This window comes from Lactuca serriola, chromosome 8, assembly GCF_051521515.1.
Source record: "Lactuca serriola cultivar US96UC23 chromosome 8, Lser_US96UC23_V15, whole genome shotgun sequence".
Classification (NCBI taxonomy): Eukaryota; Viridiplantae; Streptophyta; class Magnoliopsida; order Asterales; family Asteraceae; genus Lactuca; species Lactuca serriola.
The window spans coordinates 108,826,010-108,851,015 of record NC_136415.1 but is presented as its reverse complement, the minus strand read 5'-3'; the positions used below and the strand labels follow the sequence as shown (position 1 = coordinate 108,851,015).

Below are 25,006 nucleotides of genomic sequence, written 5' to 3'. Positions count from 1 at the left end.
CCCTTCGTACTCGGCAGGTACCATTTGACAAATCATTAAAGTAATGTCACCTCACTTGCCACTTGTCTGAATATTTGACACGTCACCGGCGACTTGTTTGACTCAAAGACCTAAATAATGTTTCCTTTAGAAGCTGAAGAACATATGCATTCTCGTTTTCGTGTTGGTTCTGTGAATCAAACTTCATCTCTAAAATCCATCTCAAGTTCTGATCGGAGGGTGTAAAAGTTTTTTGATTGTTCTTGAAAGCTCCGGGTTAACCCACGAAAGTCGAGTGCTTGACTTATCCTCTTATAAGAACCCTACAACATGTTTTCTGAGATCTGGGGAGGAACACATGTCGGACCTTCAAAATGTTAACCCCAAAAATCAGTTTTGGTTGTTACCCCTTGCATACTCGAATCAAAATAACAGGTTGATTGTCGGACTAGGTATTAAATAATTGCTCTTTTTTGTTGGATTTCTAGTGTTTCTCGGAATCAAGAAAATTTGGAAGAACCTTTAAATAAGATGAATCAGTAATCAAAAGAAAATCAATAATCAAATTTTGAAATTGAAACCCATATCGAAATCGAAACATCATAGTTAAAAAGAACCTTTGAACCCTTAGAACAAATTCCAAATTGAAACATGGATCTTTAAAAGGAATCTTTGAACCCGTACGAACAAACTCTATTATCTCAATTAGTCAACAGATCTGGAAACCATGAGATTTGCATTTCAAAATTTCCCAAAAATTTGTATAACAACGCATTTGAGCAGATTAACATGCGACAAAAGAGTAATATTGACAAAGGAGTAAGGAACATATTAACATGTGACAATGCAAGGCAAATCATTATCCTACACTCTGGCGTCTTTCGTCTTGCGATTCCAGTTATCATTGTTCAAAGACCCATCTCCTCAAATGGAGAATTTAACCTTTAATTAATTTAAAAAATAATTAATTAATTCCAAGTCAAACCCAAAACTCGATGTTGGTTGTTATTGTGTTTATATTCTTGAGGGTGTAAAAGTTTTTTGATGTTACCCAGAAAGCAATGACTTTTACTAAAGCATTGACATATGTATTGAGTAGAAAGACACGTTAGACAACAAGACAACATGTGGCCTCCATAATCTCACATAGACATGACTTAACAATGGAAACTGGTTAAAACAAGTCTAAGTCCCAAATAAACAGGTTAAAATAGACTTCATACCTCTATAATGCAAAAAAAAAAAAAAAAAAAAAGATCATTTAAACCAAAAATGATAAGTAGGGGTATGTATGAGGCGGTTTGGTTCGGTTATTGAACAAAATCGGACCATAACCATTACTATTGGTTAATGCGTTTTGGTATCTAATGGTTATGGTTAATGGTTTTGATTAATGGTTAATATTGGTTAACCATAATGTTAAAAAATGATTCAAAATGAAAGTATATTGGTATAAAAAATGAAAACGAATACAAAAAATATTGGACCAACAATTTTTGTAAGCTTTTGAAATCTTATAATAATAAACTAAAACATATAACTTTTGTATTTAAATCCGGCCTCCAATCAACTCTGCTAAACTTTTAGAAATTGTAGAATTAAGAATTACCAAATTAATCAATTGTCTTAGCACAATGCATGATTGCTTATTGCATGTGTTTGTGTGTGTGCAACCGTAGATGGTTTCATTCCTCAATCATGTCTACTGATAAGTGAGCATTAATGACTTTTTTTTTTAAAAATTAATTGCACTTGAATAAGTTGAACTATATTATTTTATATATAATGTAATATATATATATATATATATATATATATATATATATATATATATATATATAAATATAAAGTTATCGTTTCGGTTAATAATGGTTCGGTTAATCTATAAAACCATAACCGAACCGTGAGTCATCGGTTAGGAAAAAATACAAACTGAACCATCGATTTTAAAAATGGTTCAGTTTTATCGGTTAATTGGGTTTTGATTAAGTTTTTTGGTCATTATGCTCACTCTTATAGATAAGTTTGTTAGGCTACCATGACAATAATCATATTCCTCCTTTCTAATAAATGAAAGTTTTTTTTTTTGTCTCATGTCTTCTTCTCATTCATTTTGTCGCATAACATTTTCTAGAATTTTTGAAATTTCTATTTTCCACTTGTCATTTTATTGTTTTTTTCATTTTATTAAAGTAAAAATCCACATTTAATATGTAATGTAATATATATATAAAGTATTTATTAGAAAATGTTTATATATTTAATATATTCAATGTATTAAAGTCTCATTAATTTTAATAATTCAAAATTTTTCTTATTTTTATTATAAATTCAAACTTCTCAAATTATTTAAATTTAATATATATATATATATATATATATATATATATATATATATATATATATAAACTCACCTAATATATGAGTTTCACACCTAATAAACTATCAAAATAAAAATTAGAAATGAATTTTCTAACTACCAAACATTACAAAACTATGATCATCATTAATCAGATTTGCAACATGAATAGTCATATTATTTGTTGGACGGATAATATTTAAATAAGGCGGGAAGGGAATACTTTAATAATTCCAATCGACTGATGCTTTGTCAGTGGTGTGCGTGTTCATATGGCAATCAACGACACGAAATCAATCAGAAGGATCGACATTTCACACACACATATTCTCTCTCATCGCTCCATCTGTGAAGAATCTACTACAACGAGAAGCGTGTGCTTCACCATCGCGTAAAGTCAGTATGTTCTATATATACGCACTCGCACAAATTCCGGATTTCCCATTACCCACATTTGTATTTGGTTACCCTAAAAAGCTGGAGAGAATCTTACAGGCCGAGTGAAAGGGTAATGGGGAATTACAGGGTTTGCTGGTGTTTTACTAGGAAGTTCAAGATATCGGAAGCAGAGCCGCCGACTGACGTCAAAGAAGCATTCAAGAAGTACTCCGACGATGGGATCCACATGACGGCAGATCAGCTCCGGCGGTTTTTGGAGGATTACCAGGGCGACAATGAACACGATTCTTCGATTTCTGAAGCTGAGCGTATAGTTGAGCAGATACTTCACAAGCGGCATCATCTTGCCAAGTTTATTAATAGGAAGGCTCTTTCTCTAGAGGATTTCCATCACTTCCTCTTCAGCGTCGACCTTAATCCCCCAATTAGATCACAGGTATCTTCGATTTGATCAACTGCTGTTTCTGTTATTTTGTTAGTAGGGATTTTAACAAGTCCATATACGTTTTGGTTCGTGTGAGTACTAAGTTTGATCTAAAAAACCAGATCGGAACTTCGATTTTTAGCTTAAATCCATAAGTAGTGTTGGCCTTTTCTCGGTCAATCAAGGGCGATTCATATGTTCTTGGCACTACTTTCATCCAACAATTCGCATTTTCTTGGCTGAAACTGCAGAGAAAGTGAACTCATAACACATTCAATCGTTCTTAACAAAAAACCATGGATTTCAATTTTAGGTTCACCAAGATATGACTGCTCCCTTATCCCATTACTTCATATACACCGGCCACAACTCTTACTTGACTGGGAACCAGTTAAGCAGCAAGTGCAGTGAAGTTCCAATCATCAAAGCACTCAAACGAGGTGTAAGAGTCATAGAACTTGATCTATGGCCAAACTCATCAAAAAAGCATGTGCATGTTCTTCATGGAAGGACCCTGACGAGCCCTGTAGAACTCTTGAGGTGTTTGAAAGCAATCAAAGAGTATGCCTTCGTGGCTTCTCCCTATCCAGTCATCATAACACTCGAAGACCACCTTACACCTGATCTTCAAGCAAAAGTAGCTCAGGTGAATATTTTTCTATTCTGTGAAATGTAATCATCTAATCACATCACCATGTTGTTCATATTGTTCATATCCCTGTTTTCTGTTATTGTAGATGGTCACTGAAACATTTGGGCCAATGCTATATTTCCCTGAATCAGAAAAATTGGAAGAATTTCCAACACCCGAGAGCTTAAAGTATAGGATCTTGATTTCAACCAAACCCCCAAAAGAGTACCTTGAAGCCGAAGATGACAAGCAAGGTAGCTCAAGAAAGAGCCGCCTTTCTTCTTCTTCTTCCTCTTCTGATGATGATGATTCTTGGAGTGAAGAGCCTTCAAGAAATGGATCATATGAAGAAAAATGTTTTAAGGTTTGTCCCACAATGATAACTGAGTCTTATCAATCAGTTTTACCATGTGGGTGTTTGCTAAATGAATTTGTGTGTTTATATGTTGCAGTCTGGAAGTGATAGGAGTGACCATGATGTTGACAATGAGGGCAAAATATCACCTTTATCTCCTATTTACAAGAGGCTAATTGCAATTCATGCTGGCAAACCAAAAGGTGGATTGAAGGATGCATTGAAAGTTGAAAAGGACAAAGTTAGGCGCCTGAGTTTGGCTGAACAAGCACTTGAAAAGGCTGTAGAAAATCATAGACATGATGTAGTAAGGTATAAATTATTTAGATAAAAAACTAAACTGCTCCATCTGTACATTCAACTTATATTGCTAGTATCCAAATAGTATTCACCAGTTTACCATTACTCCTCACTATTCTAAGCTTTATTGCGTGTATCTGTTTTTTCTTTAGTTACACACACCACTGTTTATTTTTTCATTATGGGCTGGTGTCTCATATGCAGGAGATATAGTGTGATCTTGCAATTTAATTTTTTTGCTTCTTATGCTGAAGGTCATCTATGGAAGCAGTCTCCCTACCCTCAGGTAGAGGCTGCCTATAACTCCCCCACCACATTGTTATGGAACTTGGGTGTTCCCTATTGTTGTTGCTGTTGAGTGAGAAGGAATTTAAGAGAGAGAGTTTATAACAACTCATTCCAAATGGATAGAAAGTGAAAAGTTTGATACAACGTTTATTGGGCTAGTCTATAGCTTAGGGTTTAGGGTGTTACAGATTAATAATACGAATTTTATGGTATCAATTCTATATTAATTATTTGTATTGTGAATATTTGGTTTTTAGGTTCAGCCAAAAGAATATTCTAAGGATCTATCCCAAGGGAACACGCATAACCTCCACCAATTACAAGCCACTAATCGGTTGGCTACATGGAGCTCAGATGGTTGCATTTAATATGCAGGTTAGGACTTAGGACACAGTTTCTTAAACAACAAGTTCTTTGATATTATGTCCCTTACAATGTTATTATTAGTAACTAATGTGTTAACTTTGATATTTAATTCAGGGATATGGTAGATCACTGTGGTTAATGCATGGAATGTTTAGAGCTAATGGAGGTTGTGGTTATGTGAAAAAACCAGAGTTTTTAATGAGACAAGGGCCCACGAATGAGGTGTTTAATCGTAAAGCAAAGCTTCCACCCCAAACATCATTAAAGGTTTAAATTAAGACCCTTTTAGCTAAACATACAAAACATGGAATAACTCTTCTCACAATGTGATCATGTTAATTAACAGGTGAAAATCTATATGGGAGATGGATGGCGTTTTGATTTTAAAAAAACTCATTTTGATAAATACTCCCCACCAGATTTCTACACCAGGGTAATTAATTATCTTTACTCTCTTAACTTAACAATCAAAGCTGTACTATTAAAATATATATATGTTTAAATGAAATGGTAACTAAATAGTATATGAAATGGTGGATTAATGAGACAGGTGGGTATAGCTGGAGCACCTGTTGATAAGAAAATGAAAAAAACAAAGATCAAAGAGGACAACTGGACACCTGTTTGGAATGAAGAGTTTACATTTCCATTAGCAGTTCCTGAATTAGCTTTTCTTCGAATTGAAGTACATGATTACAACATGTCAGAAAAAGATGATTTTGCTGGCCAAATTTGTCTGCCTGTATCAGAATTGAGGCCAGGTATTCGTGCAATCCCTCTTTGTAATCGTAAAGGAGATCAATATACATCTGCAAGGTTACTTGTGCGCTTCGAATTCATGTAAATTAGGTATCACATGTCTTGTTTTCTAGTGTATATTATGCACTTAGACTAGCTCATCATTCATTCTTAGAGTTGGGTTTGACTTGCTCTAAATTTTCTTGCAATGAGATTGTGTTGTTTGTTGTAGGAAAGAGTTGTAATCTTTTAGTTTTGAAATAAAACCTCTGTATATCTTGTTGGAACTTGTCCCACATAGGAACACTAAAGGCCTTATATCGGTTGATTGATGAATTGAATAAAGTATTGACTACGGCATTTGGGAAATTAATATCTATGGGGATGAGTTTAGATGTTATAAACCAACCCAAGAAAATGTTACATTCCTCCTTCCACATGAAAGACACATGAAAGACATGGGAGTAGTTGGTGTAATTTTGAATCATATACTCCCACTCAATCCTATTATATAGAAAAGGTCCTTAGAAAACTTGGAGATTATGATGACAATCATTCCGCCATTTCAGCACCTGTGCAAAGGATAGTGGAAGATAATCGGCATGCACTATTCAAGAGTACTTACATACCCAAAATACACAATGAACTAACTTTGGGTTACTTTATACTATATATATATATATATATATATATATATATATCCTCTAGTCTTAGAATTATCTTGTGATGATGATATGTGATGCTAACTACAAATTATTCTTGATTGGCATTCCCTATATGAGATTGATGCGTGATCGCGTCTTTGAGGACAAAGATATGTTTGCTCTCTAAAACTCACATGAACTAGGAAACCATAAGAATTGAATTATGCATAGATTTAGTTCACAACCCACAAAGTAAATCCAAATAGCGATGTAAGAAATGTTCAAGTTTCTTAACACTTTTTCTTATGCTTATCATATTGAGCCTCCATGATAAAAAATATTATAGTTGCTCTAGATTACCTTATTTTCCATTCAAACATGGGATATTGTTGGTGTTTGAACTTTGAATAGAAAATATTTGTATGTAGAATGAGAAAACACTAAAGGCCTTATAAGTCCTTGGTTGATTGAAAAGTTCAATAAACTAGGGATTGAGGCCTTTTGACTAAGGAAATGGGCTGAGCTAACCAAGATTATATAAAAATGTATGAAGATTTAATTGTCAAAGATATGACCATGGCCCTCAGGGTTCTTAGGCTTTCTTGACAATCCCATATTTGTTTATAACTTTAAGATACAAAATTAATTTCTATTTTTAATACTAATTTCGTTTATTAACTGTCAGTTTGACAGTTAATTCGTTTGGCCAATTTATGTTACTACACTTAAATTGATTGTTGTGTCCTCTATCTGATTTGGAATCTTCATCACGTGTTGATCATCATTCAAGTATGTATTTTGGATTGTAGTCAACATTGTATCTGTTGTTAATTTATATAAAATCACGTTTGCAAGTACTATATTGTGTGTATTTTTCACTTTTATGTTGATTTACATATGTAACTCTTATTTGTTTGTTAATCATATGTGTACGAAATAAAAGGCTATTCATTTTTTTGCAATAATCTCACAAAAATATGCGAGTGATGATGGAAAACATGTATCTTATGCAGAAGATATTCCAGGAATAGAAAGAGAAGCAAAAGAATGGAATTTGGAATATTAGCTGGTAAGAATAATTCTCACTTTCATATGGGGCAATATTAATGAAGCTAGAATCTTTAAAGTTTTTATTTCCCCTTTTTGATACCCCATTCCTTTTCAATCATTGGAAGCAATCACTTTCACATCTTCTGTTCCACATATATATATATAATAATTCACCTCTCTTTCCATCTTCTGTAGATAATGCAATCTTTTGAGGTTTTCGGTTGCTTCTTGAGGCATTTCAGGCCAAAAGGAGATGCACTTCCAGAAGATCTTAAACAAGTGGTTTCAAACTACTCAGAGGATGGTATAATGAGTGTTCAAAATCTTCATGATTTCTTGACAGAATATCAAGAACAAACTGATGCTGATGCCCAAGCCATTTTCAACAGAGCAAAACATCACAATCTTCAACACAAAGGCCTGCATCTCTTGCAATATTTATACAGCGACCTCAACTATCCTCTTCAAGTAATTTTTCTATAAATTGTACCCTTATGATGATCTTTTTTAAATGAGTTCTGAAGCATGAAATCTCACAAGAACATATCTTTGATCCTTTCAGACGATTCTTGATGACATGAAATCTCCACTTTCTCATTATTATATATACACAAGTCACAATACTTATTTAACTGGTAACCAGTTTACAAGTGACAGTAGTGTTAGACCTATCATAAGGGCCCTACAGAAAGGTGTAAGAGGTATTGAATTGGATCTTTGGCCAAATTCGACAAATACCGATATAAATGTTTGTCATGGAAGGTATCTATCAAGTTGATTATTTTGCTTCATGTTAGAAGGGTAATAATGTAATATCACTAATACGATTCTTCTTTCTGTAAAGGACTCTAACCTCATCTGTAAAACTGAGGAAATGTTTGAGAGTTATCAAGGATTACGCCTTCCATGCTTCCGAATATCCAGTTGTTATCACTTTTGAAGATCATCTCAACAAAAAACTACGCGATAAAGTGGCACTTGTGAGTAAAAATAAAACCTTTCTGTTTCTTGAATCTTGATTATTCTTCCCCATTACTGAAAGAAAACTTACAAAACTGTTAATTTTGTAGATGGTGAAAAGCACGTTTCAGGACATGCTGCTTCTCCCAGACAAAGATCATAAATTGACTAAACTACCCTCACCTGAGGAACTAAAGAAGAAGATCATCATCTCAACAAAACCACCAAATGAGTCTTTGGAGCCAGAGACTGTGGATGATAAGAAAATGACTAATGTAATTTGATTTCTTGATTTATTATTATTATTGTATGATTGGTGTAACATAAGATATTCTTTTTGCAACAGAATATAAAATCAGGGACCATTTTTGACTGCTTGAAAAGCAAAGAAGGTTCAGATGAAGAAAGTAGGCATCCTGAGGAAGATCTACAGGGTGAAGTCCCTGAGTACAAGGACTTGATCTTTATCCATGCTGTAAAGCATAAAGGAAACCTGCTTGATTCTCTACATGTTGACCCAAATAAATACAAACGTCTTAGCTTGAGTGAACAGGCCCTTGTAGAAGCTTGCCAAGAACATGGGCAACAAATCGTGAGGTACAAATACAATACCCTTTAAAAAGTTTTGATTTTGAGGCGAAATCCAAACCTTTCTTGAATCAAATAAACTGAAATCCAAATCTTTCTTGATTGATATTTGATATGGCTCTAGATTCACAGAGAGGAATATACTGAGGGTGTACCCTAAAGGGACGCGTCTTGATTCGTCTAATTACAGTCCATTTCATGGTTGGAAGCACGGAGCTCAAATGGTTGCATTCAACATGCAGGTATGCATGTATGTATATATATATATATTTTTTTTCAACTATATATTTACAAAAAGAATCTCCATTTTTTTCAGGGATATGGAAAGAATCTGTGGTTGATGCAAGGAATGTTCAGAGCCAATGGTGGTCGTGGATACGTGAAGAAACCAAAGTTTTTATGTGATGGGGACCTGAGCTTTCGTCCCAATGAAGTCAAGAAAATTTTGAAGGTTGATTGGAAATCTAACAAAAAGGCAGCAATTCTAAGTTGTCATTCACATGATCATATATTAATTAATTAATTAATCATCTCCCTTTATGTTGTTGAAAAGGTAAAAATTTACATGGGAGAAGGATGGCATTCGGAGTTTCATCATGCTCACTTCGATTACTGTTCTCCACCTGACTTCTATGCAAAAGTGAGTTGGATCGAATTTTCCCTATCTTTGTTTATTTTACCATTGTTTGAAGATATGGTGAAATCATTGGTAGGTGGGAGTATATGGATACGAGGATGCTGATGATGATAAATCTCCAAGAATGTATAAAACCAAGACAATTGAGGATGATTGGTGGCCACTTTGGAATGAGGAGTTTGAATTTCCGATTAAGGTCCCGGAATTGGCATTGTTAAGAATTGTGGTTAAAGATAATGACACCACCAAGAAAAATGAGTTTGGAGGCCAAACTTGCTTACCTGTTTCAGAGTTGAGAACAGGCATACGTTGTGTCCCATTGTATAACAAAAAAGGCGAAAAATATAGGTTCATAAAGCTTCTCATGCGTTTTGAACTTGTGATTCCCATAAGTTAGATTATTTCCTACATTCCATTGGATTCAAAGGATCTTTGGTTATATTACTGATTATATCCAACCCTTTAAAGAGTCAAGGAGGCTACTTGTACATGAATAAATGAACCGGGTTATCGAGCGTTTCTTAGTGGTAGTTGCATTTGTAATCTCGAAAACAACTGAGACAATGTGAAAGAACATAAAATCCTAATACGAGTTTCAGTTACTTGATGTGACAAGTCATTGTGAGTATTCATATAGGTTATGATTATTATCGTTTCCTTGTGTATCTTGTATTTATCTTTCTCTCTGAAGACCATAATTAGATTATTTGTTTTCTTTATTTTTAACCTAAACATTCAATCTATAAAAGAATTTATATATCATTTATAAACTCTAACATGGTTTACCTTTGTCGTCCAAGAATCTATATATTATTTAAGATGTTGGGTGTGTTGTGGAGTTTTGAGAGACCTTTTTTGTGCTTCAATGAACATATTGTGATGTGGGGATTATGTGGTTAGGTGTGTGATCTAGGTAGGTTATTAGAGACATGAGTATATGATGATTATGAGTTTGTAAAGATGGGGCTCATTATCTTTGATCATGTTTATGTTAGGAAGTAGGTACGGGTCCTTGGAGTAATAGACAGTTTCATTGGATCTTTTAATTCGTGTTGGATTTAGAGTATCAATTATGTGTTGATCAATATAGAGGTGTGAGTTGTGACTGATGTGGACGTGTTGAGAGTAATGGACACTAGATGGGATTTTAGACTTGATGAGATACTTTAAGAGTCCTATTGTAATGACATGACAGTTATGATGAGTGGACATATAGTATGACCATATTGTGAGTCAAGTTGAAGACAAGGTGGTCCTTAAGGGAACTGGCATACGATTATGGGTAGAGTGCCATGGAGTTGTTGGTATTTGAGCGACTATGTTGCTAGTGAGGGGACTAGAGTGTTTATAAAGAGTATCCTTAGTATGAGGTGTTGGGTGTGTAGGCTTATGAATGAGTTATGGCCTTAGGTGAGATATCCATATAAAGCATGATTCACACCAACTATGGGATAACAGTGAGATGTGTGATGTGATCTAGGTCAACTAATTGTTGAAAATGTGAAATATTACGGAAGAAAACGACGTGCAAAATGTTGAAAATGTGAAATAAGATTGTCTCATAGCATGAGAGGGGTGTTTCATATAGGTTTAGGATTATTATCGTTTCCTTGTATATTCTTTGTTTATCTTTATGATAATTTATGTGCATGTATTTTTTAACTTAAACATTTAATTTGTACTAGAATAGACATTTTCTCTCCAAGTTAAGATAATATCTATAAGACACATAAAAAGGAAATAACATGATATAAATGAGTGAAACGTCAAATTCTTGTTATGCAAAGTAGTACAACAAAAACACTTTGTACCTTGTACTTGAAGTTTTGAAGGGTGGGCATCTTCAAGTCGTTCGAGTCAATTCAAATCTAACATGGTTTACAAATCAAGAGAGATATGTCTACAAAAGGCTCTTAGAAGTTAACTTATACAGTTATATGTATCCATAAAGAAAACAATTAAGTGTGATAGTAATTAGTAAGTATTTTACAAATCAAATTAGCTACTTTCATGTGATGGTGAATAGTTCAAGTATTAGTTGATCAAGAATTTGCAACTCAAAACTGACACCAATCTCTTCATAATCTTCACCTTTCCATCTTTCTCTCTTCACCATACTTGAATCCATTATATCTCTTTCTGCTATTTTGCAAATTTCTTTCCACATTTTCCCAATCATAGCATTATTCTTCTTTAATCCAATGCATATCTTACCTTTTCTGCTTGATTCAACACCTTCATCCGTTGAATTGCAGCTGCTTCTTGGAGATGGAGATGGTGCATTCTGGTCAAGTTCCTCTCTCAATTTTCTCCTTGAATTCGAAGGTTTGAACTTCAATTCTTCTTTTACTGCAAATTATTAATACCCAGATCATTAAAAATTACAAAAACTGAATTTTACTACTAAAACCCATTATTTCAGGGATCAAACCTGAATGTGAAGCTTCTTGATCTTCTTTGAATTCAAGAACAGAAACGGGGCTTGAATTTTCAGAGTCAGACTCAATTTCAACTTTCTCAAGGTTATTATTCCTTGATCTCCGTCTTTTAGCACACTCTGTATCACATGATTTCTTGGAATTCTGGTTGAAATCCAACAATTCACATGAGTACTTCAAACCTTCTCCACCATTCACTGGACTTTGACAAATCGACATTTCTTGATTCTTCCTGTTCCTTGTTTTCTCCTGGAATTCAGGTAAACACTTTCGAGTTTTCGGAGATTTTAACTTCAATTCCGTGTCTTTACCACCTCCTTCAAAGCTAAGAATGATGAACTTCTCGTTTTCAAGCTCTACAAAGCTCGGTGCTTCACGAACATAATCGCTTCTTTTCTGCAACCCCAATTTGCTCCATTGATTTATCGAATTCCCTATTGGGATCGAATCCAACCCCATAAGTTTTGCCACAATCCCAGGACTACCTTTAAGCTTATTATCACAATAAAGCTCATCGAACTCATTATCTTCAAAGGATTCTTCGATGTGATGATCAAAAGGGAGTGCGGGAAGACTGTGGAAGCAGAGCAGGCGGCGGAGGGCGGCGGGGATACAGCTGGTGGTGGGGAATTCGGAGGTGGAGGAAGATGATGAAGGAGAATGAAGGAATTTCATGGTGGTTAGATGATGATGAGTGGGAACAATGGGAATTTTGAGGTGGGTTGTCGTTAAAGATTTGAAATTTGTGAGCAGAAAAGGGTAAAAGTAAAGAGAACAGGGTAAAGTGGTGGCGGGACATGGATTTGAATGTTAAAGAACGTACGGTTGAGAAAAAAAAGACACTGGAGGTGCTTCCCACACGCGTCCAAGTGTCAATATTCTCCTGTTTTAGTTCCAGAAGTTATTTTATTTTATGTTTTTCTATTTCTATTTTCTTCTCAAATCCCTTTCTAATTAACACTTAGGTGTTGTTTGTTTTTTCTGAAACAAAATATATGTAGTCTGCGGACCATATCTGTAGACCTCTGTAATAAAAGAGGTGAATCAAACATCTCAGTCTGAAAAAAGAAGAATGTTTGTTTTTTTTTAACATCTACGGGCTATTAAAATAAACTGAAATATAAATAAACTGGTTTTTTTAAACTTCAAAGTGATTTTTTTAATATTTTTATAAATTTGTTATAAATAATTAACGAATCTAGATCAACTTTTTTGTATTATTGTATAAAAAATAAAAATAAAAATTATATGAATTAACGTATATATTTGATAAAAAGTAACAACTTTGGTTGCAAAGTTATAACTAAACATTATAATTAGGGATCAAAGAATTTGATACATAAATAGATGGAAATAAACTTCGATTTTTTCAATTAAATCCATTACAAACGTACCATAAGATAGACACTTATTAAAATTATATAATCTTGATGAGAAAAATTGAATATAACTATCGATTTATTTATATTTTTAACACTTGGTATGATTAATTAATTTTATATACAGTAAAGTCCCAATATTTTCATCGATTTGACAAGAAAGTCCTAAACTTTATTTTTTTGACAGTAAAGTCCAAATTACCGGCAGTTTTTGACACTTTTACCCTTTTTTCCCGGTTAGCCGGTAATTAGGACTTTTTTGTCAACAAAATAAAGTTTAGGACTTTTTTTGTCAAATCGTCAATTAGGACTTTACTGTCAAAAAAATAAAGTTTAGGACTTTTTTGTCAAATCGTTGAAAATATTGGGACTTTAGTGTATATATAATTTTTTTGGTTAGAAATTTAATGGTATGATACTCTTTAAGCATAAGAGTTATTGAAACATTCTCTAATCAGCTAGATCATATTGAAATCCTTTACGTTTGCTTCTTGATAAATCGTTTTTTTAATCTCAACAAACAGACATTGAAAAAAATTGAGATAATCAAGAAAGAAAGAAAGAACCAGGGTTGTGTTGGCTTTTTGCAGTCTCAAAAATGGAGAAATTAGAAACCTAAAAAAACGAAATTGCCCTGGCTTTATACAAACACAAACAACACATGTCTAGTCAAAAGGGTGTGAATGTGGAGAAAGGAAAGAATGACAATTTCGTTTTTTTTTGGTTTCTTATTTCTCCATTTTTGGAGTTGCAAAAAGTTAACACTACCCTGGTTCTTTCTTTCTTGATTATCTCAATTTTTTTCAATGTCGGTTTCTTGAGATTAAAAAAACGATTTAACAAGAAGCAAAACGTTAAGGATTTCAATACGATCTAGCAGATTGGTGAATGTTTCAATAACTCTTATGCTTAAAAAGTATCATATCATTAAATTTCTAACCAAAAAAAGTTATATATACACTAAAGTCCCAATATTTTCAACAATTTGACAAAAAAGTCCTAAACTTTATTTTTTTTGACAGTAAAGTCCTAATTGACGATTTGACAAGAAAGTCCTAAACTTTATTTTTTTGACAAAAAAATCCTAATTACCGGATAACCGGGAAAAAAAGGTAAAAGTGTCAAAAACTGCCGGTAATTTGGACTTTACTGTCAAAAAAATAAAGTTTAGGACTTTCTTGTCAAATCGATGAAAATATTGGGACTTTACTGTATATATCCCTATATTATAACAAAAATCATCTTAATGGACTCTGTCTACAAACTTATCTATAGATTGAACATTAATAAATTACATATCATATTTGATTTAATGTTATTTTTAGCTATTGTTATAATTATCTAATTTAATAATAAATTATTTGCCAACATTTTATTTTCAATGATTATTTCAACTATTAAAAATTGTTTTTATTTTAAATTAATAATATTGTTTTTAATTTAATGTTACATTTGACGATTGTCTTTATTTGTATTTTAAGATACTTTTTTGGAAATTAACCAAATGATTTCTAGCCTAACGGTATCAAGTGGTGGTTTCTCTTTTTGAGGTTGAGGGTTCAAGTCCTGTTGCAGACATAGGTAATATTAGGTGTTAAGTTAAGAGTAAATTAGATTTGCCGGTTAATAAAAACAAAAATCATTAATTCTTTGTTTACTGAGACTATCTCTTTCAAAAAAAAATAAAGATACTTCTTTGAAAATTGTTCATAATTATAAAAAATAATTATTGGATTATACTTTAGTTAATTTGACATTACAATTTACGTTTAGCATTTAACATTAGGTTTATTGTCACTGTAGCCCAACAAACTTTAGTATATTGGTTTAAATGGTCCATCGTGACTTTTTTGGTAGTTTAGGGGCATAAAGTCTATTTTTACCTGCTATAAAGGCCAAAGACTTGTTATTATCGGTATTCTTGATGACATGACTTTTTTCACAAGTTATAAGAATTAAGTGCATACATTGACTTGACTTTTTCAAAAATGGTGACTAGATCTTCAACATTGTGTCCATCAACTGGACTAATATAGTATAACCCAAGCAATGGCAGACATACATTTTGAGGTGTCGGAATCCTGCAAGAACTTCAAGACCAAAATGAGCCACGTGGGCTTCAAAATTGGAATCCAAAAGTATATTGTTTGATTTGACATCACGATGGAGGATTAATGGTGAGCAATCACGGTGGAGATAGCAAAGACCCTTTGCAGCTTCAATAGCGATTTTATATCTTGTGTCCCAAAGCAAATGTCCCCCTTTATTCCCATAAAGCATTTCACCCAAACTCCCATTTGGCATATACTCGTACACCAATAAATTAGTTTCCTGGTTGGAGCAAAACCCTAATAATCTCACGATATGTCGATATTTGATTCTTCCTAGGGTTTGAATCTTGGCATTGAATCCATGGTCGTGAGAAAACCCACGACTCATGGCTGGCAATCTTTTCACTACAACAAATTCATTGTTGGGGATGGCGCCTTTGTAAACAATCTTGGCTCCTCCATTTCCAATGATGTTATCTTCCTTTAAAGAATCGAGAACATCATCGCAAGTGAAATCTAGGCATTGGAAAGCAGTAAGCTTCCATGATCGAGCTTTGCAAGTTTTCTTGATAGATCAAGCTTTGATGATTGTTGCAATGGTGAAGGCGATAGAACAGAGGAGTAGGCCAAGAACGATAAGAAGTTGTATAGAGGTGGAGAGTGGTGATTTTGAATGTGGTTGATGAGTGACGTTTGCAATTCCTTCTTTACAAGGTCCATTGAGTAAAAGCTTCTGCACACCGGAAAATTGGCTAATGATGGCCGGCAGCGGACCGGTTAACCGATTGTTGGACAAAATAACTTGACTGATATTCGCTGACACATAATCGGTCACCGGGAATTCACCGGAGAGAAGATTGTTCTGAAGTTCAACCTGTGAGAGATGAGGCAAACTGAAAAGCCCTTTTGGAATCGAACCATTGAGGAAATTTTCTCCCATTCAAATTCGATTCGGCGATTGGCATTCATCAAGAGACTCCAGAATTGGACCAACTAAAAAGTTTCCCTAAGTGATTATCGTTTTGAGTTTGTTTCCATTGCATAGATTGGGAGGAAGCGAACCTGTTAATTTGTTGGAAGACAGATCAAGGATCTATAGCTTTCCGTTCTTGCCAAGGCCTTGAGGAATCCTTCTAATGAAGTTGTTTTCCCAGAGTTGTAATACCTCTAACTCCGGCAGTTCGCTAACGAAATCAGGAATCGATCCGTGGAGTTTGTTTCGGAACAAATTGAGTAAGGGGAGATTGTTGAATTTAGGGAAGAATGAGGATAGTAGGAAGATGTGATCAAGGAAGCAACGAGAAAGAACAAAGGCTTTCACCACCGACATAGTTTTAACAGGAAAAATCCACATGGATGACATATGGGCGCCACATGGACCATTTCAGTTGACCAAATGTCATGTGGCATATCAAAATTGATGAGTAGGAAGGAGTTAACCGGGTGACCCCTTCATATTTTTTATAATGACCTTTTAAAATGGTAAAACACAAATACGTACCCTTGAAAGGCAAAAAAAAAGTCACGATTGACCATTTAAACCAATATACTAAAGTTTGTTAGGTTACAGTAACAATAACCCTTAACATTATACTTAAAATTTTAAACTATTAAAAAACAGTCTTTCGTATTTTCTTGTGAGTGTAGTTGAGATTTTGATTTAAAATTTTCATTTCAGAGTGTTTAAATAGCAAATCAAGTATATTATATCAATATTTTAAAATTGTGACATTAAAACATATTATTTTAAATAGAAGAATATATTTAAATTAACAAACTATGTATATTATGTTAATAATAAAATCATTAGCTTTAAAATATAATAATAATAAATTAATATATTAAAAATCCAAAATACAGTTTAAGATAAATTATTTATATGTAAATAAATAAATAAATATCTTTTTTCTCAAGAAACAATAAATATAGGAAATAAAAATACATCAAACTCATATTTACTCACATTTAACATCTTCATGCATGTTTCTCCATGCAACAAAAAGAATATACATTCATTGAACTCAAAGTCATTATCATGTTTTTAAGAATATGAACATAATAAAAACTATTAGCAAATGATTTGACTTATTCAAATTGACATCTTCGCGTCTACATCTTTCTCGTTCAGCATCAATATATGGCCACAAAAGAATTTTATGTGTTCTCAAATCATCATTTCTCTCTATATTATTCTTTACGCCCTAGTAATATGATCTAAATGCACGTGTGTGTGTGTATATATATATATATATATATATATATATATATATATATATATATATATATATATATATCCAATTATGCATTATTAATGAGTTAAAAAAAAACTTTAAAGTGGTAGTAATTTATTTAGTTAAAAGGTGAAAATATTTTTTAATGCAATTAAGTGAACGAGCATTTTGAATTGTGGTATTTTACAATAATTTTTAATCAACTAATTAGGAATAACCTAAGTGAAAGAACTTCTCCAATTGTAGTAAATAAATAAGGTGGCCGTTTCAAATGAATATGTTTCAAGATAAAATAGTTATTTTGAAACATATTCATTTGGATTACCTTTATTATAAGAGTTACTAGACATATATTCATGTGTTGCACATGACTAATTATATGGTAAATATACTGCATATCACATGAACTTCAAAACTTTATATCTAATCTAAAAATGAAAAACTAAAACTTTCAACCAAAACTCGAATAAAATAACATAACTGCGCTTTTAAAGTCATTTATATAGAGAGAGCAAACACTTGGTCAAAATACGGCATTTCGAAATATGAATTATTCGAGAATTTTAAGATAAAAAAGTTTTAATGTTATGATATAATTATAAAAGAGTCTATCTTTTGTATTACTTTCTAAATTTACAAAATTTCACAAGACAATAATATTTGAGCTTAGAAGATTGGACTTAAAAGTATTTTGCAATTTAATGAATTTCACAATTCAAACGAAATCGATTTGTATGTGAAAAAACTACCTTTCTAATTCGTGAAGCTTTTTTCATAGATTTGGTGGTCAGTCTGTGGAAGATGTGGACACATGGTCATTTCATGGTGTTACCTGTCCTTTTTTTTTTTGACATTTAATGATTTAGTTTTTATTTTATATCTACATCAATGTATTTATATTCTCTTATCTATATATAATAGCAATATAGTTACATTTTTCTAGAGAATATCATAATAGCAATAAGTAAACCCATAATAACAATGTACATATCTTTTTTACATATAGTAGCTAGTAACACACTTACAATTCGTTATATACTCATAATATCATACTTCAATATTTTTTTATCGATAATATCAATATATAACATGAAACCTGTCACCATTAACATGTTCTATATATTACTATAATGATTATAAACTACAAGTTCATTACGGGTAAGAAATATTATGTTGTTATACTGTGCAATGTGACCACCTACTAAAGATTAATATAAAACATACGACAAAATGTTGTTCCAAAATTTTATTTTATTTTTAAGAAGTTTGCTAAAGAGAAAAAGACTACGCTATATAAATCACTAATACGCCGTGAGGAAACTTAAACTTACAAAAATGAAGGTTTTCATCATTTCCTTTTTCCAGTCAACTCATCATCTGTTTGATAATAAACTATATCACCAACGTCACTAACAAAATGATCTTGTTGAATGCTTCTCATCAAGTTCTGTATCAAATGTATTGGTATCAATCCAGACTTTTTAGGTTCTCGATAGTACTCCCCAAGCACTGGCTTAGCTGCCTTTGTCTGCATAAAACATATATAAGTACTACTTATAACGTCAATTGTGGAAGAAACCTATATAATATATGTATATATATTAAACATATACTTACAGCTTCGATTAAATGATAATGTGGGATTTGAGGGAAGAGGTGATGGATGACATGAGTGCCAATATCATGATGAATGTTGTTAAATAATCCATAATCACGATCTACGGTTGTAAGCCCTCCTCTTAAATAACTCCATTCCTATTCAATATCGTTAAATACATAAAAAAGTTATACATAGTTGTTCTTTATATACAACTTACGTAGTATAACTAACAATTACAAAAACAATACCTTGCCACGATACCAAGGAAGTTTCTTCTCATAACCATGGTGATGCAAATACGTTACTATATCCAACCATGCCACAAAGATCTGTAAACGAAAATATTGCAAAAGAACACTTCAATTTATCTTAAATCATTTGACTATAAACAGTTTAGTCTTAAATGGTACTTCAAAAGTTAAACATACAATGACGAGTCTAAGGCTGTGTTTGGCGCGCCACAGCTAGCTGATAAACTAGCTTATTTTTCGAGCTTTTTTATGTTGTCGTGTTTGGTAAATCAAAAAGTAGCTTATAAGCTAGCTTTTTGAAAAGCTACTTAGACTAGCTTTTTAGGAGCTTTTTTTAAATTTTCCAAATACACCCCTTAATTAATTATAGAAACGCATACTCTTACATCCTTTTATGTAATTTGAGATATTTCAGGTAGCTTTTCAGCTAGTTTTACCAAACGTTATTTTTTATCAGCTAGCTTTTCAGCTATCAGCTAGCTTTTCAGCTAGTACGCCAAACATAGCCTAAATAGAATCTGTATAACTATGTATAAAGAAGATGTAATTAAGATTCTTGCATGCACTTTGAATAAGTATCTAGATGCTTTCTTATATATAAACATCTTCAAATTTACATAAAATCTCTTAAAAAAAACAATCCCAACGCAATGAAAGATGAATTTTGTTTAACAAAAAAAATAATTAGAAAAAAAAAACTTACCAAATAAGGGATGCCATAGAGGTTGAACATAAGCATTGGGCCAATCTCATTGGCCAAGTAGGAAAGCAAACAAACCATAACTCCCCAACATATTGTAGAGGTCACTATGTAATGCCTCTCATTTGGTGAAAATATTTCACTATATGGGTTGAAATGGGACCCACTTTTCCCTGGGCTCCGCTTCAACTACATACATATGCAAAATAATTTTTAAAAATGACAAGCATTTAGTTTAGTTGTATAGTACAAGTTAACAATATTGTTATAGTCAGCATAAAAGAGATAATCATAATGATACTAGGTTCATTTTACTTCTAAGACAACGATGAAAAGTTATTCAATTTGAAAAAAAATCATGTTCTCACCAGGTATAGTGGATATGCGAACATCGGAAAAGGGATTTTGAATCTGAAGAATTTTGTACTGGCATCTAAACTCTTGTACGTTTTCTCTGGTATCTGAAAATTAATAATACTTTTGTAAAATATTAAATCGGTTTTATCCTACTTAGATTTTCATGATAATTAAACATACTATATATAATAATATCTTGTTATAAACAAGAAAAATAATTACCGGAACCCATGACTCATCATTCTCAACATGCCCATGATTCTGGTGGTGAGTTCTATGACTAATCCTCCTATAAAAAGTTGTACATTATTCATTAAAGATTGTACATGTACCACAACAATAAGAAGAGAAGGGCAACAATGTAATTTTAGAACTTACCAGCCATGATAGGGTACAAGAATTGCAGAATGCAAAATATGGCCCACAATGCTATTAAGGGTAGCACTGTCCGAAAAGCTTCCATGCCCACTGTGGAAGAAGTTAAAAAAACTAAAATTAAACAAAACTAGCCCCTTAACTTTCATAGTTTTTCCTTTTTGCACCTTGAGGAAAGACAAGTCTTTTAACAATTACATTGTAGTTATGCTATTTAAAACATTAATTTTGTCATCTGATTACAACTTACAAAAAAAAATACATACATGTTTAACTTCTCTCCATCTTCCCCGTCTCATCACATTTTAAGGAATTTTTTGTGATTATAATATTATTAATTGATAATTAATACAAAATTGTTGTATTAATCGGTTTTAAATATTAAAAAAGTCCGAAGGGGTAAAAAGGGAAAGAAAGTGTACCAATCATGACCAAGAACAAAGATTGCCCAAAACATTGTGCCCTGAGCAACCCAATAGAGTGGCCAGAAAACCAAAGTAATGTGCTTTAGGTAGACAGCCATGGTAACCAAAGATGAAATGACCAAAATATCCCTGATGACATATGCCATTGATCTCCATGGATTCTTAACCCAACAATGCTTAGGAATGGCCGATCTGATTTCAGCCACCCTGAAAGGAGGAGGGGCAGAAGGGTCAAAGTACACATCATCACCCTCACCTCCATTCACAACAGCCCCTTCTTGAAGCTTTCCCCCGTTTCCAGATATTACAGCCATTGCTTTGCTTTGGGGCTCTGTTTTCATTCAAGGGTATTTTAGGAAACAAAAAAACTTGAATGGGGGTTGATGGTATATATATTAAAGATTGAATTCTATCATTAAATTCATCATAACTTTCTTGATCAGAAAAGATATGTTTGATGATAAATTTAGTGATATTGATATCGATAATAAAGGAAACGGTAAGTAGTAATTGTAATGAGATCCTACAAAAGCGTGATTAATCTTCTTGATGTTTATGAGAGTGAATACGAATTTTATTACAATTAAAAGGAATTTTCATAAAAGATCAGATTTTTATGGAAAAGAATAAGGCGAAATGTTATCAAAATCATTGTATTGGTCAATCTCATTTATCACATGTACATTAGTTTTCTTTGTGATAATTAATGTCAAAATAATTCACATGTCTAGAAAAGAGAAAAAAATTATAAAATGTTTTTGATTTCTTGGTATATTTTGTGAAGGGATTAAAAAATTTTAAAATTAAATTGTTTGAATATGTTCAGGAAAAATGTGAACCCTAACACAGTTTTCTTCTCACTATAGAGTTACAAAGAATGTTTGATTATACAAGATAGCACTAGGATATATTTTGACTAATGGAATAAAATATTAAATACAAGTATAACAAATGAATAGTTATTTTTAGGAGATACAATTGATAATCAAAAGAGAAAATACAAATTAGTCACTTTTAGGTGAGATTTTACAAAATAAACAACTTTTAGGTTTTTTAATACATAACCACCAATTTCGCAATAAATTTGTGTGAAATTACTATTTGCTACTAATTTTACTTTTTGTTTGCTCCCACCAAAATAATACTTAGTAAATAACTAAAAAAAAATTCTTCTTGTACTATGAAATTGTTCTTTATATACTACAAATAAAATTGTTCATAACATTGCAAAAATCATAAATTTTTTATAAAAAAAATGAATTTATGTTTTTGTTTTGCAAATGTTCAAAAATCATTTCACAGCAAAAGTAAGTTGCTGCAAAATGAGGTTTTAGGTTGAAAGAGATTTTCGGAAAAAAAATGTAAAAAATAAAGACAAAAAATGCCTGGAGGGAGAGGATTTGTAGCAAATAGTGATTCATCGATGGACTTTATCAAATTGTTGGTTATATATAGAAAAACAAACAAAAAATAGTTATTTTGTAAAATATCACCTTTAGAAGTTATTAGTGTTTTTTTTTCTTCTGTGCTCAGAAACACAAAGAGAGAGGTTGAAAACTACCTTGCTTTATAGCTTGTTGAAGTGGAAACTAATACGTTGCTAAAAGAGCAACATGGTTATGCCTAAATGAAATTTAAAAAAAAAAAATAGTGAGCGATTGTAAAAGAATATGAAGAAAAATAATCACTTACACCCTTACCTTAGAGAAAGATGTAGAGAGGCATGTTGAAATCAGATGTAAATAAGAAAAACATTAACAAAACCGGATGAAATCAGATGAAAGCAAACATTTATAAATTCACGATGAAAAGAGGAGATAAAAATGTATTTAAAGGGGTATAATTGTTTTTCGGAGATCGAACTAATTTCAAGGAGAGGTTATAAACTTTGGAAATGGTAAAACATGACCAGTGAGAAGCGAAAATTGATGGCCTTTTCTAAAGGTGTATTATTTATATTTTATAATTTACTAAATTCTTTAAGAAAACCCTAACCAAAAAGTGAGTGAGTCGTTGAGTAGATGCTAAAATTAAAAAAGATCTTCCTGTGAGAATAATTTATACTTTCACTTGAATCCATGTGGGGGATTTTTTATTTTGAATGTTAATTTGTGATTTGTCCTTTAACATTTTTTATAATATTAAAATTCAAAGTGTCACCGATGTCACGGATTATACTTTCACTTGAATTCATATCGGGGATTTTTTATTTTGAATGTTAATTTGTGATTTGTCCTGTAACATTTTTTATAATATTAAAATCCAAAGTGTGACCGATGTGACGGATTCTAGGCTATCTTTGCATTTAGATTTGAACTGAAACTGAATATAATAAAAGAATTGGACCCCTTAAAAAATAGGTCATATGTACATGCTCACATTGCTCTTGCTCATCACCGGCCTAGATCCAAAGTATAAACATAAACACGCTTATGCAACCATGTTAGAACATGGGTTCAATAACCTCACCTTAAAAGAAATTCCCTCTCTTGATCAGTATTGTCCATGACTCGATGATTGGGTTCATCGACTCATGCATCAATGTTGATAGCTATATTATCGAATAATGCATCGTCCTCCAACTTGTCTGAGACTTCATATCGAGTTTGACATTGTCATCACTTTCATCAACTAAAACTTATCGATATATGGCACTGCACAAAATATGTTCTAGCATTTAGAGCAACGTTTTACACGCTACAACTGTCAACCACTCATCCATATTTTTCCTTACACCAAAATCCATTGATTTTGAAGGCCTTATACAAAAAGTAAATATTAACCATTTAGATATAATTTTCTATATATAAGCAAAATAAAATTGAGGATGAATTCGAGGGAAACTAAAAGTAAATTAAATTAATTAAAAAGGGACAAATGCAAATTTATAAACATTAAGAGCATAAATATGTTTTTTTATTATTATTATTATGTAACTTTGGAAAAATGAATGATACGATGGATTGTGAAAGATAGAGCATAAATGAGTGGTTGAAAGTGTAAATAAGAGTAAAACTCAATCATGCATAGTCTAACTAAATTGTACAGCCTAATTTTTTTTAATAAACATGAATTGTGTTGGAGATATGCCTACTGCACAACATCGTAATAACACAAATTAGTTTACATGTATAAGTTATACATTTGACCTAAATAGCAAGCAATAACAAATGAATAAAAAAAGAAACTAGTTTCTTATTTATTGAGTATCAATAAATAATTAGAAATTAATTATGTTAATTTATTCTTTATTAAGACCTAATAAATGATTAGAAATTAATTGAATAATCATTTATTAAGAGCTAATAAATAATTAGGTGCAATTCGTTGTGCCTAAAAGAATTATATAATTATTTGAAATAATTAATAGATAATTATAAAAGGATAATTGCATGGTGATATAATATTATTATCAATAGATTTAAATTATGAAATGATTATAAAAGGAAGAGCCATAAGAGTTAAAGAATACCAAAAACCC

At 32.1% G+C, this 25,006-nt stretch overlaps 4 protein-coding genes across 5 annotated transcripts; 2 read left to right on the top strand and 2 right to left on the bottom strand.

Moving 5' to 3' along the window:
* The first annotated feature begins 2,661 nt into the window (after positions 1-2,661).
* On the top strand, positions 2,662-7,806 carry LOC145067896 (phosphoinositide phospholipase C 4-like). 2 transcript variants are annotated; one of them, XM_079014926.1, is made up of 10 exons: positions 2,662-3,173; positions 3,475-3,807; positions 3,899-4,156; positions 4,245-4,459; positions 4,993-5,110; positions 5,216-5,368; positions 5,448-5,534; positions 5,652-5,862; positions 7,497-7,552; positions 7,729-7,806. In XM_079014926.1, exons 1-9 carry the CDS (start codon positions 2,850-2,852, stop codon positions 7,547-7,549), a joined length of 1,752 nt encoding a protein of 583 aa, XP_078871052.1. In that variant the 5' UTR covers positions 2,662-2,849; the 3' UTR covers positions 7,550-7,552; positions 7,729-7,806. The 2 variants fall into 2 exon arrangements, with proteins under 2 accessions (XP_078871052.1, XP_078871051.1); XM_079014925.1 differs by lacking the exons at positions 7,497-7,552; positions 7,729-7,806 and having other exon boundaries at positions 2,665-3,173; positions 5,652-6,126.
* Positions 7,732-10,383, top strand: LOC145067897 (phosphoinositide phospholipase C 2-like). Its single transcript, XM_079014927.1, has 9 exons — positions 7,732-8,001; positions 8,096-8,295; positions 8,378-8,513; positions 8,604-8,768; positions 8,840-9,090; positions 9,206-9,323; positions 9,398-9,532; positions 9,635-9,721; positions 9,795-10,383. The coding sequence occupies exons 1-9, from the start codon at positions 7,732-7,734 to the stop codon at positions 10,113-10,115; spliced, it is 1,683 nt and encodes a 560-aa protein (XP_078871053.1). The 3' UTR covers positions 10,116-10,383.
* A 1,147-nt stretch (positions 10,384-11,530) lies between these two features.
* LOC145065974 (uncharacterized) lies at positions 11,531-13,049 on the bottom strand. The gene is made up of 2 exons (XM_079013106.1): positions 12,150-13,049; positions 11,531-12,067 (listed from the first exon to the last, which is right to left on the bottom strand). The coding sequence occupies exons 1-2, from the start codon at positions 12,829-12,831 to the stop codon at positions 11,727-11,729; spliced, it is 1,023 nt and encodes a 340-aa protein (XP_078869232.1). The 5' UTR covers positions 12,832-13,049; the 3' UTR covers positions 11,531-11,726.
* Positions 13,050-19,000: 5,951 nt separating this feature from the next.
* On the bottom strand, positions 19,001-23,314 carry LOC145065973 (omega-3 fatty acid desaturase, endoplasmic reticulum-like). The gene is made up of 10 exons (XM_079013105.1): positions 23,226-23,314; positions 23,087-23,148; positions 21,523-21,856; positions 21,104-21,193; positions 20,948-21,014; positions 20,737-20,829; positions 20,372-20,557; positions 19,666-19,746; positions 19,435-19,572; positions 19,001-19,345 (listed from the first exon to the last, which is right to left on the bottom strand). The coding sequence occupies exons 3-10, from the start codon at positions 21,837-21,839 to the stop codon at positions 19,166-19,168; spliced, it is 1,152 nt and encodes a 383-aa protein (XP_078869231.1). The 5' UTR covers positions 21,840-21,856; positions 23,087-23,148; positions 23,226-23,314; the 3' UTR covers positions 19,001-19,165.
* Between the last annotated feature and the right edge of the window lie 1,692 nt (positions 23,315-25,006).

Bases quoted from the DNA above. Each gene is read 5' to 3' on its own strand.
- LOC145067896 (XM_079014925.1), top strand. From the start codon at position 2,850: ATGGGGAATTACAGGGTTTGCTGGTGTTTTACTAGGAAGTTCAAGATA. The intron at 3,808-3,898 runs GTGAATATTTTT...CTGTTATTGTAG, and splicing joins TTCAAGCAAAAGTAGCTCAG to ATGGTCACTGAAACATTTGG. The intron at 5,111-5,215 runs GTTAGGACTTAG...TATTTAATTCAG, and splicing joins TGGTTGCATTTAATATGCAG to GGATATGGTAGATCACTGTG.
- LOC145067897 (XM_079014927.1), top strand. From the start codon at position 7,732: ATGCAATCTTTTGAGGTTTTCGGTTGCTTCTTGAGGCATTTCAGGCCA. The intron at 9,324-9,397 runs GTATGCATGTAT...CATTTTTTTCAG, and splicing joins TGGTTGCATTCAACATGCAG to GGATATGGAAAGAATCTGTG. The intron at 9,533-9,634 runs GTTGATTGGAAA...GTTGTTGAAAAG, and splicing joins AAGTCAAGAAAATTTTGAAG to GTAAAAATTTACATGGGAGA.
- LOC145065974 (XM_079013106.1), bottom strand. From the start codon at position 12,831: ATGAAATTCCTTCATTCTCCTTCATCATCTTCCTCCACCTCCGAATTC. The intron at 12,068-12,149 runs GTTTGATCCCTG...AATAATTTGCAG, and splicing joins TCAAGAAGCTTCACATTCAG to TAAAAGAAGAATTGAAGTTC.
- LOC145065973 (XM_079013105.1), bottom strand. From the start codon at position 21,839: ATGGCTGTAATATCTGGAAACGGGGGAAAGCTTCAAGAAGGGGCTGTT. The intron at 19,747-20,371 runs GTAAGTTTTTTT...TTTCGTTTACAG, and splicing joins TCTATGGCATCCCTTATTTG to ATCTTTGTGGCATGGTTGGA. The intron at 19,346-19,434 runs GTAAGTATATGT...TGTTTTATGCAG, and splicing joins ATTATCATTTAATCGAAGCT to ACAAAGGCAGCTAAGCCAGT.